A 12716-nucleotide genomic window follows, 5' to 3' on the forward strand; every position below is an offset into this window, starting at 1 on the left:
AAAGCGTTTATAAAGACTGCGACAATGAAAAATGGAATATCTGGGTTTGCTTCCTCTGGTATTGTGCCGTTTGACCGAAACAAGTTCTCTGAAGAAGACTTCGCCCCTGCCACAGTTTCTAATGAAGCAATAGTCGTTATGAGCTGTGAGACTCCTGACACCTCTAAGAAAACCGCTACCAGCGAAGTAGGCCTAAACGAATCTAGACAAGAAGACCAGTCCAAAACAAGTGGACCACTTTTCGATCCCTTTAAACCGTCAACGACAACTGGAACCCTTTTTGACCCCTCTAAGCCCTCAACATCAAGAGGACCTATTTTGGACCCCTCTAAGCCCTCAACATCAAGAGGACCTATTTTTGACCCCACTAAGCCCTCAACATCAAGAGGACCTATTTTTGAATCCTCTAAGCCCTCAACATCAAGAGGACCTATATTTGACCCGTCTAAGTCAACGTCACCAAATTCGTTTTTTGAATTTGCTCCAATTCCCAAAAAACCCAGACTTCCCAATGCCAGGAAAGTAGTTTCAAGGGAAAAGCAGCACTCAGAACTGCTTACTTCAACGCCAATGAAAATGAAGTTGGAAGTAGTTGCACAAAAACGACAGACTAACTTGTCAAAGAAAAAGAACAGGGAACTCAAGAAGGCTGCCAGAATGTTAAATATGGATGAAATAAAAACTGAAAAAGGTTCAAACAACAACAAAATGAAGCCGAAAAAACGAAAAAAGAAGGACACATCGGATGAGTCGGACATCGAAGAAGAAGCACCTCTCTTCCAAGATCAAGACGATGACATCATTGATCTCGTAGACCCCAACATTGTCGACAAAACAACTTTAGACATATGTTCCATATGTGGGGACATAGGCAAAGACAACGAGCTTTGGTATAGATGTGTCATGTGCTCGTCTTGGAGCCATTCAGAATGTACAGGATGGGATTCTGCCAAGGACTACATCTGTGACTTCTGTAAATACACATTTTAGAAAAAATGTTTCCTACACATGTTTTTTACAAATTTTTGAACAAATTTTTCCTATTAAAACTAATTTCCTAAAAATTAAAACTACTTAATACAGTACTTACTTGTTTTTTTTTATAATAAACATCATGTCATTGAATTTGGACTACTTTATTGTTTAAGTACCTAAGCTTCCACCACGCGCCCAATTACCCGACAGTATGCGCCCAATTACCCAGCGGTAGTGCAATTGGGCGCACATGCAAAGTTATATATTTTTATAAAAAAAAAAGAAAAGATTTATGAAACATCTTTCTTACAATAGATATAATGTACTAGAATAAATTAGCTATCAATTCATGATATTATTAACAGATTTGCTTTTAAAATGTCAAAGTTATAGTTGATTTAGGTTAGGTGCGCCCAATTCCCCCACTTTCCCCTACATTAAGTTTTTCTGCTACAGGGAAGGAAAAAGTGTATTATAGTAAAATAAAATATTAACAGGTTCAGTCCCAGCCGTCACACTCCTGTGTATGTAAAACGTGTCTCACCACACGGGAGTGAGTGTGTTAATAGTATAGTACCTATGAAATAAATAAATTGGCAATTTTTTTTAATTGAAATTGGGCATTTTAACATTTTAATCGTGGAAACAGGGAAAAAAATTTAAAAATTTAAAAAACCCTATGACTACCCAATTACAATTCGTCATCTTGATGGTTTGCAAACTTATACAAGTTTATCACACCCTACTTGTTTGGACATATATAATACAAACAAATTTTAAGGAATAAATGTTTTGGCCTCTGGGGACATTAAAATTATAAAGAAAATCGGCCCGGGTCGAGGTCTTGATGTGCCATCTGCGGTAATAAGTAGCTTCTTCCCTAGAGGGAAATTTGGTAAAAGATATATGTTTGACTACTAAACTGTGAGAAACTAAACAAAAGCACATATTTTTGGTGATTATGTTTGTATATTAATATCTTGACAAATTTTTTTCAACTTGCTAAACAACCCTTAAAAGTTTAAGGTGTGTTATGTGAAGCGAAGTTACGAGTTGCATGCATAGCAAAGTCTCAGGAATACAACTTCTTTGATCTCCGAAAATACTAATACTGAAATCTACAAAATAAAAACAATAAAGCTCAAGAAGTTAAGGGTATTAAGTATTCTGATATGCCTATGTAATTGGGAATTTTGTTTTTCAAACCTACTTGCCATACTGACAAGGGTCTCCCACGATGACATTAAGAGGCTCCATGGAGCTGGCTGGGGGAAGACTGTCCGTCCCATTCCAAAACTCTGGCTCAAAGGTAAGGTTGCTACTGTAACACCCTCCACCATCTGGTAGTATAGTTTGGTTTGGAGGGCAGCACTTGGGGACAACACACACTTCCTTTCCTTCTGAAACTTAACACATCACTTTACCATCAACCATCGCTTGATTAAAACTTAATTGATTACCAAAAATGGGTTTAGATAATTTTTTTTTGAAGACATAAAATGTCAATCGCTTTTGAAACACAAGTTAATAATGTAAACTTATGTGGCTTTAGAAACTGTATGAAACTAGTTTTTTTTTTTTTTTTTTTTTAGGGAGAAGTAGGAAAATGCATTTATGAACACAGGTGGCTAGCTTGTAGTGTGGGACTCCAATCCCAGAGACTACCCACTAAAAACCTCCTCTACTCTTCGGACACTAGCCTGGGAACACTTGTCGCACTTCATTAGAACTAGGCCAAGTTTGCCTACGCCCGAAGGGTTGATTCTGTGTCTAGCCGTTCATTTCTTACAAGATCTAGACTGTGATCCGATCTAGATTGTTCTTTTTCACTTGAAGGATATTCTGGACAATGTGTGACCATCAGCAGTCTCAGTTGTCCTCACCCTCCAGCAAGGTCTCGCAAATCGATTTAACCAACAGCACCCCAAGATGTTGAGTGGCCTCCTGGCAGAGCATATCCCATTGTGGACAGCAGAATAAAGTGTGTTCTGCATCGTTGGGAATACATGGGCAGTAAATACAGTTGGTGAATTCATTTTTGCCATCAAGTGCAGGTACGACTGAAAATAGCCGTGACCTGACAAGAACTGCGTGAGATAGTAGTCAACCTCACCGTGCCGCCGTTCCACCAATGGTTGGACCTGTCTGATGAGTCTGGCAACTAAAGTTTGAAGAGCTATAGCAGTATTTAATAATAAAGTCAGAAGAAGGTCCCTAGTTTATATGGTATTCAAATTAACTGAGATATATTCTCCTGACTTGCAGACTATACTGCTATGGAGAAATAATGGTTCAAATCAAAATATATAGGCCCTACTGTTAATTATATGTTGAGAAAAATCCCAAAACCTATAAAGTGTTTTATAAGTTCTAATATCTTTTTTAGGAAGCATCTTTGACAATCATGCTGGTTCGCAAATTCGTTCCAATAAGAATAAACCCAGGTTTACACATTTGTACTGAATTTTATCAAAATCAGATAATTTTTGCTCGAGTTATTGTGCTAACGGGTGCAAATAAACAAACACACATCCTACTAATATTATAAATGAGAAAGTTTGGATGTTTGTATGGATGTTTGTGACAAGTAAACACGAAAAATACTGGTCGGATTGGGCTGCAATTTGGTGTGACCTTTGGGTGATACCTCACATTTCCGATTAACATATAGGCATATTGTTATCTCAATGCTTTCAGGCTCCGCCCCAGTGGATCTGGAGTTTCCCATGTTAACCTTATAAGTATTCATTGACATTTAAAAGGAATTAAATAATTTTTTTAGCTGATTCGACCAAACAAGTTGGTTCTATGATATTATTCAATAGCATTAAAAAGTTATATAAGGCTTACCAACCGGGTGCAGCACTATTATATTTTTTTGAAATCATGAAGCTCATTTGAAGTAAGCAGCATAAAAAATCTGTGATGCACAATGAGGACTATTAAAGTAGGATTGTTTACAGTAAGGTTTATGTTTTTAATTTAATACATAGTTTGTGATATTGTGTGAATATTTGATAATTTACTTTTTATATTGTTTAGGTGCAGTGGTAGAACAGAATGGCTATAGTAGATGTGTAATACTATACTGTATATACTATACTATATCATATCTGTAATACTATAGCATACCGTAAATATAAAGAACCAAATTCTCTCAAGCCTTATCCTCCCTCATTGCGAACGCAAAGCTATAGTATAACTGCAATAAGCATTTTGTACTTATACGCCAACCCGGGTACCCGGGGAACGGGTACTCTGCTATATATAAATACATATTCTACAGTAATAGCTTATTCCCTATATGGGAAATTTGCTAAAAGGTTGGCACTAAATAGTAACAAGACGTGGGTTTGGACAGTTGCCTTACACAAAGAGTAAACAATGGCAGAGAGCATAAAAAAACACCATAAACACAACATTGTACTACGAATACCTAGGTTTGCTGCTATAAGGAACACAAGAGCGTGCTTTTGTTGCAAAGAAGGCCATGAAATAAATAAATTTCCAAAATGTTATAATGATATATTTACAGAAATCAATTCACATTAATTGGTTTTACCCTTCATAAGGATAATATGGGAGACAAATTCTGTGTTCCCAATTTTTAGTGGCTAATAGGAAAGAATAAAAGTGTAATATAGTTCTACAGAAAAAGGAATTTAGACACAGCCTTATGCTCCCCCCCCCCTTTACGTACCATCTTTACGTACTGTAAATGAGGCTGGTGTCGTAAACCCACTGAAATACAGCATTTTTATACATTTAATGAAAACAGAAAACTTTATCAGAAACTCAACATAACATTGTGCAACGTATTGTGCATTTGAGCAAATATCAATTCAACAATTAGAACTCACACCTTTTAGTTACAAGATTATTATGGCGAATATACAGTAATAGCTGATTCTCTGTTATTCCTTATACAGTAACAAGTTACCTACTGTTTTTTACAGCAATTTAAAAACTTACTGGTACTAGTCAAAAGCTCTCTCAAAAAAATTACACATAAAATATAATGATACAGTATCTTTGTTCTGATGGTTCACTTGTTCTAATATCCTTAAATAATCATTATTAATCCGTTTTCAATTATTGTTATTGAATTATTTTTCAAATGGTTATTAGATAAAAGATAGTCACATAGACTGATATAAAATTACTTGAAAAGGGCTACAGACTGCAGATGCTTTAGTCTCAACCAAGAACAGGTAAAACCAAAGTAACAGTCATCAGCTGGTTCTCTCAACTATTCGAGAGTGTAAGAGGTGAGTGCAGCTTCTGGGAAGACCTCCATCAATGAGTGCAGGAACCAGGAGCTGTTTGTTCAACCATTAGCAGCACAAATACAACACATTTGCATGTGACTCCCCCTCTGCTACTGCTGGTATAGGAATGTGGATTGTTCCTCACAGTTATTGAGTACATAAACAGTCTCTCTTAGTATTCATTTAAAATTATAATTTCTTGAAGAGGCTGTAAACAATTATGTCTACTCGATGAAACCACCTCAACATTTATTTTTAGAGCCTTGTGTAGATTACTGTTTGCCTATTTGTAAATTTGTGAATTTGACTATATAGACCCATTGTCAATTATTTGATCAATAACCAACTTTGAGTTTTAATAGTTGTTATAGCTGTGTAAGCAATTGCCTAGAGATAGTGAAACTGAGTAGCTTTATAATCAAACACAATTCAATATCCGTACAATTTAATCAGAATGTATCAGGCGGGTAAGAGCCAATCTTGTCCAATATAAATGGAGACAAGATCAATTTAATTTGTGTTTGTGTTACTAGAAAATGTGATAAGATATGACTGACATAATCAACAAAATTAAGCTTTCATAAGTTGTTGATAAACATGTGATCCATCATGATCATGTTCCTGGTAGGAACAACTCTGGGAGGACACAACAGCAACAATGTTATCTCATAACTACGTAACATATTATTCGTAAACATTTTAGTCATCGTTATAACCAATTACTAGTGTACCTGTTGCTTGAATTCGAGCAATTGCGAAGTATTTCAGGAGTTATTTTAAAACGAATAACGGTAATAATTTCCGATGACTTTAAAAGAGTCGACTCAAAGATTATGGAAATACTCACGATGTACATAACAGATCGATATAATCAACAATTCTTGTAATTATATCTTATCATTGTTCAAAAGCTGATCTTGTTTTTTAGTGTTTCCTACACATATTTCCCACTCATAGCTGCATTAGGTTGTCCATAATAACGATTATAAATTCTAAAAAAAAACATTATTTCTATTTCATCTACTTGGTGGTGTTCTATGACTTTCCTATGTTTCCATAGTTTGCAAATCGGCTCTTTTAATGATTGCTCAAGAAATGCAGCACAGTGTTAATTCAGTTTTCTTTTTAGTTTATCAAATAGTCCAGGCTTTCTCGCTTTTTTCCATTGTAATATTTACACCAACCCAAATTCAAATAGTAAATATTTAATTTCAACCAAGTCAGTAAATGTTTGTAGAGCAAGTTTCCTTAAATTGCAACTAAAATGTTAACAGCAATTAAATTATCCAGCTGATCATAATGTAAACAAATATGTTCTTCATAAGGATAACATGGGAACTTAAAAAGCCACTGGGCCACAGCCCAAGGGACTTATTAAAAAATGTAAGGTCAGTTTGCTAATCTACACACCACACACACCTAGGCGAACATTTTGGTATCTAATATGTAGGGTTATAAATCTTAAAACAAAAAACCCTTATTGTTCACAAAGTGTTATGTAGCGTATTAATAATATTCACAAAGATTCATGTAGCGTATTAATAATATAGATTAGGCTACGGTAATGACTCATTTTATATACAAACTATTTAATTTCAAAGTAATTACACCACTGCAAAGGGGTATAATAGTAGACTCTCTTAGGCAAGTGTTTCTTTTAATAACTCATATCTTTGACTAAACAAAAGTCAATGCTTATATTAAAATAAATAAGTACAACCAAAAATTGCTTATATGCATTAATTTGTGTGAAGAGTGTCCACCACTACTCGTTTGGATAAAATAGCTATAAACTAATAAACTACATGGACATAACACGGTAAGCACCGCGAAGAAGACAAAATGATGAACATTGACTGAACTACACAGGTATCCGTTCCTGACTAATATTGGCTTGTTATTTAACCATACTGTAATTTATTTATTGAAAGCCCAATGATTAACGACAGCTTGGTCAAATGTTTAACCTTCAAAATATATTTCTGTCTTTTTCATGTTTGAACTAGTGACCTTTTTATTATAAATTATCTTGTGAAGTCTAGATATTTACATAGTTACAACAAAGAAACTGGTTTGATTGCTATGTCTATGGTTTTAGCAATATCGGAATGGCAGGCAGACTTTTTCTCCGTTTCTCATTCTCAATGAATGATTCAGAAGGTGAGACAGTAGATTGGCTTTTCTTGCATTCCTCTCTAGTTTTCTCAAAAACCCTACTACTTCAAGAGCCAGTCACTCTTGTGCACATGCCAATTCCTTTATCTCTATATTTACTGAAGATAAAGATAGATAATTACAATTCCTGATATGACAAGCTTAGATAAGACCAACCCTCATGAGACAGTGGAACTTCCTCTAATTTTACTGATTAATCCATAACTAATTTTATGATGGTTCTACATATAACATTTACAGCTATTTGCAGTGTTTTACTTTTTTATTTTTACTGTGGGTAGAATTTTACTTACTTTTGCCTGAAGGTGTCAAATGTAATGGTGTAAAAATATTAAAGGTGTCAAGGCTGATTATAAAATTAATTTAGTTTTACTTAACTTATTTATCATCTTGAGAAACCAGTAGTATGTGCCTCAAAACCATAATAAACAGCAGATTCAGGTTGTACATGTAAACACCGCAAACCTTAAAACTGGTTAGTAAACTTGTTTGTGTTTAATACATTTGAAATCATGTAAAAAGAACTCATTATTTTATTACCAAGTTTTATTGTAAAATCCTAAGTTTGTCAAAGTCAAAGTCAAAACATTCAATCGTTGTTTTGTAGCGTTAGTACATTGAACATGCGTAATTTCTTAAAACTAATCCTTATAATTAACTAATACAATTTCTGCCAAAATATTTCCTTTAAGGAAGTTGACAATCCAATAAATCTACTTCAAATTCAATAATTTAACTAAACAATTTATATTTCAACTGTTCTGCCGTTTTACTTATGACTGTAAGTTTACAAGAACAATATTCTTTATTGGATGGAAAGCAGTTTTTGAAGAATCGAGTCGTTAAATGAGGACTTATTTTTTGAAACTAGTTTAAAACTCGACTTATGTAGAATGTTTTACTGACTCCCAAATTTATTACACTATTTTGATATGAAGGTAATTAATTACAGTTTTAACTGTGAATTATGATAAAGTTTTGTTTGTAAGGGATCTCCCTAAAAATTTAAGATTACACAATGCTCAATAATAAGAACCTTAACTCCTTATTAGCCTACATATTACCATCACCTGCATATGTTTTACCTAGAGAAAACAGGTTTCTTTACAACTGAAAAATATTTAAGGTATATTTACATAGTAACATATATTAAGTATACATAGTAGGTATATTTAGTATTGATGTACATATAGCAAACAACTGGTTGAAAATTAATAATTCTAACAACTGATTTTATGAAATTAATGATTGTTGTATGAATTAAACTATTTATTATCAGTGTTTGAACAAGTAGTGTTTCACAGAAACCCAGGGTTCTTTGACAAACTAGCATATATTTAGCCAAAAAACAAGTAAAAAGTAATTTTAGGTAGTTGATGCAAGAATCTTTTAAGCATATTTCTCGATAGGGCAATAGTTAGACTAATACCATTACATTTATGGTGCTTGATTGATTAGTCATTCATTTTAGGGTTCCCATAAGCAAAATAAATGTATTCTTTGAAATTTGTACATAAATGTAGGCCATGTAGGCACAAAATCTCTGATAAAAATTAGTAGGCTCTCTTCCTTCTTTGAAAAATCTTTGTATGCATGTTTGTTGCAAGAGGGCTATTTAACTCAGAGATATAGATGTAGAGATATAGATGAAATAGAGGTAAATTCAAAAGTATATAATGACCCTACGGTTATATGTCACACTCTTAATGATTTTTATGTCAATGTAGTTGATTCTGATGTAATTCCAAAAATAAATACACCAAATTTACTAGTACCTAATTTAGTATTAAATAACCAACAAAATAAATTTAGATGTGAACCAATCAGTGAGACAGATATCAATAAAATAATTTCCAAATTTGATAATAAACTATCATCAGGCTTCGACGATGTTCCCATAACAGTAATAAAGCATGCCCAGAGTTCACTTAAAAAACCATTTGCACACTTGGTAAATTCACCATTTATATCCGGCATATTTCCAGATAAATTAAAAATTTCTAAAGTAAAACCTCTTTATAAAAAAGGGGACCAAACTAGATGTTTCAAACTATCGCCCAGTAGCCTCGTTACCTGTCATGTCTAAAATTTATGAAAAAGCTATGTATAATCAGCTCGTTAACTTTTTAGAAAGTAATGATCTACTCGATAAAGAGCAGCACGGTTTTAGATCAAACCATTATGTAATATCAGCGGCTGCTACATATATTGAGTCAATAATAAATTCAGTAGATAGGGGAGATAAAGTAATTGGAATATTTATGGACCTAAGCAAAGCATTTGACAGTGTATCTCATCATAAATTATTTAAAAAATTGGAAGGACTAGGGGTTATAGGAATTTCACTAAAATGGTTTCAATCATATTTAACTAACAGGAAACAGTTTGTAGAAATTACACACTTAAACAATCATAACCAGATGGTTAAAACAAGATCGCAGTTGAGAACAATTAAACATGGTGTACCACAGGGTTCTATTTTGGGTCCCCTACTATTTCTTACATATATCAATGGATTACCCAATGTTATTTCAAATTCAATAATGAATACCATCTGTTTATATGCCGATGATTCTAATCTTCTTGTAAGCGGAAAATCTGTTCATGATATAGAAAAATCTGCCATCGATAACTTGATGAACATCAATAACTTTTTTTCAGATCATCAGCTATTACTAAATCTTTCCAAAACTAATTTTACACGCTTTAATCTAAAATTTAATACCAATTCAGATTACCCAGCACTAAAATTAGCTGGTGAAGGTATACAAATTGTTGAGAACACTAAATTTCTAGGATTATACATAGACAGTAAATTAAGCTGGAATGATCATATTGATCATGTGGCAAATCGAATGTCAACAGGCCTATTTGCACTTTATCGATTATCAAAATTTTGTAAACTTGAATCCCTAAAATTGGTTTATTTTGCTCATATTCACTCACATTTATCCTTTGGTATAAGTATTTATGGAGGAACATCACAAGCTAATTTAGACAGAATTTTAATTCTCCAGAAAAGAGCAATACGCATTATGTTAAATTTGGATTGGCAAGATTCTGTTAGGGAAAAATTTGAAGAACTAGGCATAATGACTGTATATAGCTATTAAATATATCAATGCATATTATATACTGTCCAAAATTCAAATAATGTCTCACTGGTAGGGGATTCTCATCAATACTGTACCAGAAACAGAAATAACTATGCAACACCTTTCCATAGATTAAGATTTTTTGAAAAAAACCAATGTATATGGGTATAAAATGTTACAATACTCTTCCAACAAAATTAAAGGACTACACAAGGACTACAAAATTTAAAAATAATCTAAAAATGTACTTTTTAACCAATCCCCTGTACTCAAAGAATGAATATTTCCTCCTAGATAATATATTAGAATAAGAACTTTTTCAATAGTGATTATATCTTGTACTTTTTTGGGATTAAGCATTGTGATTTTGATGTGCACATGTTTGCAAAGTATGAATAAAGTTGATTTCATTTCATTTCATATAGCAGCAATAACAATAACCCAAATATTTTATAGGATACACTGTTTATTTTTTTACCATAAAATTTGTATACAAAAAAAATTCTACATTAACACTGCCAAGTACTGTTTTCCAATCTATTGTTAAAATGTTTCTACTTTACGTAAGTCTAAAGTATTTTTTCCCGAGTAAGGAGTTAGCAGTTAGCAGGTACTGTACACCTAATGATTCATCACAGAATGTTAACCGGCTATATTCACTGTTCACCAGAAATGAGAGTTAGAAACTACTTCAGTTGACTGATACTAGAGATGAAAGTAATCAGTACCTGTAGTGTAAAACTATCAATCAATATTACTGTAGTTAATATGGATTCAACCTAAACACTAAACTGGAGAATACGTTTTGATACATCAAATTCATTAACTAACAAAGTAAAAAAAAAACTGTATCGGTAAAAAATTATTTTTAATATGATTTAAAGAACGTCAAACTAGACATGACATACTGACTTGTTTAACGTTCAAGTAGAAAAAGAAAAATTATAATTTAAAAACTTAACTAATTGCATTCAAGTTTTTTTTTAAACAAGTTTCCTCCTATTTCATAAAATTGATATTCAATGCATTAATTGTCTTACAACGGTGAAAGCTGGGGCCCCATTGTTATGAAATAATTAGATTGTTATGACATAAATTGATTTTTATACTAAGTTACAGTTTCAATTTGAATACAGTAGGCACAAACACATAGATAAGTTGAACATAATTATCTACTTTGAACAGCCCTTATTTTTTGACACTAATTAAACCAACTACATACACAAATGTATTTTTGTTGTATTAAAAAACAATGATTGATTTTTCATGTATTGGAACCATGAAATAGACATTTAGATTTTGACACAATACATTTATGACACAAGTCGCTCAGAATCAAATAATAAAATTACTATAACTAGAACCATAACAAAACAATAGGTCGTTAAATCATTTTGCTGTATTAAGTATTTAACAAAAAAATCTCACCCGTAAGCACGGCCAGGCAGATTGAAACCACTACAGGTGACAAATCCATATTGGCACAGACACACAGCCAGACTGACTCTGACACACAGCTAGATAGACAGTGCCTGCCTGAGATAAGAGACCTGTAGGTGAGTGCGGGGGGGGGGGGGAGGGGGGCTGATGAGATATGGACTATTGTTTGGATCAGATATTTCACAGGTTACTCCATGCAGGCCCACTTTGTAAATGGGCTGACTGGGGGGTAACTATACCCAGAGTGCTAAATTTCCAAAAACATTTTTAAGTGCTGTTCTGACCAGTTTGCTACAAAGAAATTCAAAACACAAATTTTAGTCATGATATTAAATTAACCTCCAACTAGAGTTAAAACATATTAAGTTATTTTAAACAACCTACTTCAATATTAAGATTGCAGTACAATTCAAAATGTTTATCACATTAAAAGCACACAACTTTGATATAGGTCTCGCTTTTTTCACATTATAGACATCCCAAGAACAAAACCACATGAGCAGAAACAAAAAGATCAGGTGGTTCGCGCCGGTAGGTGTGGCGTAGCCTTCAAACCTGCGCGGCTCGAAATCACCCAGACTAACCAACACAAGTAGACTTCTCGTTCCATTGTAAATTTTGAAGCTCAATTTTCGTGTTAAGTTCATGTACGGTGACATGGGGTGCTAGTGTCGACAAAATTTTGTTCCTATTATTTTAGGGTTAATTTCATGATTTGTGCTTCACTGTTTGGTTATATGACTCTGACGAGTTATTGTTTATG

The 12716-nt window shown here is 33.3% G+C and overlaps 1 protein-coding gene across 1 annotated transcript in view; it reads right to left on the reverse strand.

Moving 5' to 3' along the window:
- Positions 1-12013, reverse strand: part of LOC128999334 (G-protein coupled receptor Mth2-like) — a 28588-nt gene extending 16575 nt beyond the window's left edge. The window contains exons 1-2 of the mRNA XM_054425775.1: positions 11942-12013; positions 2186-2381 (exon numbers count right to left, since the gene is read on the reverse strand). Coding sequence (XP_054281750.1) covers positions 2186-2381; positions 11942-11990 — 245 coding nt within the window. The 5' untranslated portion in view covers positions 11991-12013. The remainder of the gene's footprint in view (positions 1-2185; positions 2382-11941) is intronic.
- Between the last annotated feature and the right edge of the window lie 703 nt (positions 12014-12716).

Source organism: Macrosteles quadrilineatus, unplaced genomic scaffold, assembly GCF_028750875.1.
Source record: "Macrosteles quadrilineatus isolate MER2022 unplaced genomic scaffold, UCM_ALF_1.0 Scaffold_1__1_contigs__length_201487025, whole genome shotgun sequence".
Classification (NCBI taxonomy): domain Eukaryota; kingdom Metazoa; phylum Arthropoda; class Insecta; order Hemiptera; family Cicadellidae; genus Macrosteles; species Macrosteles quadrilineatus.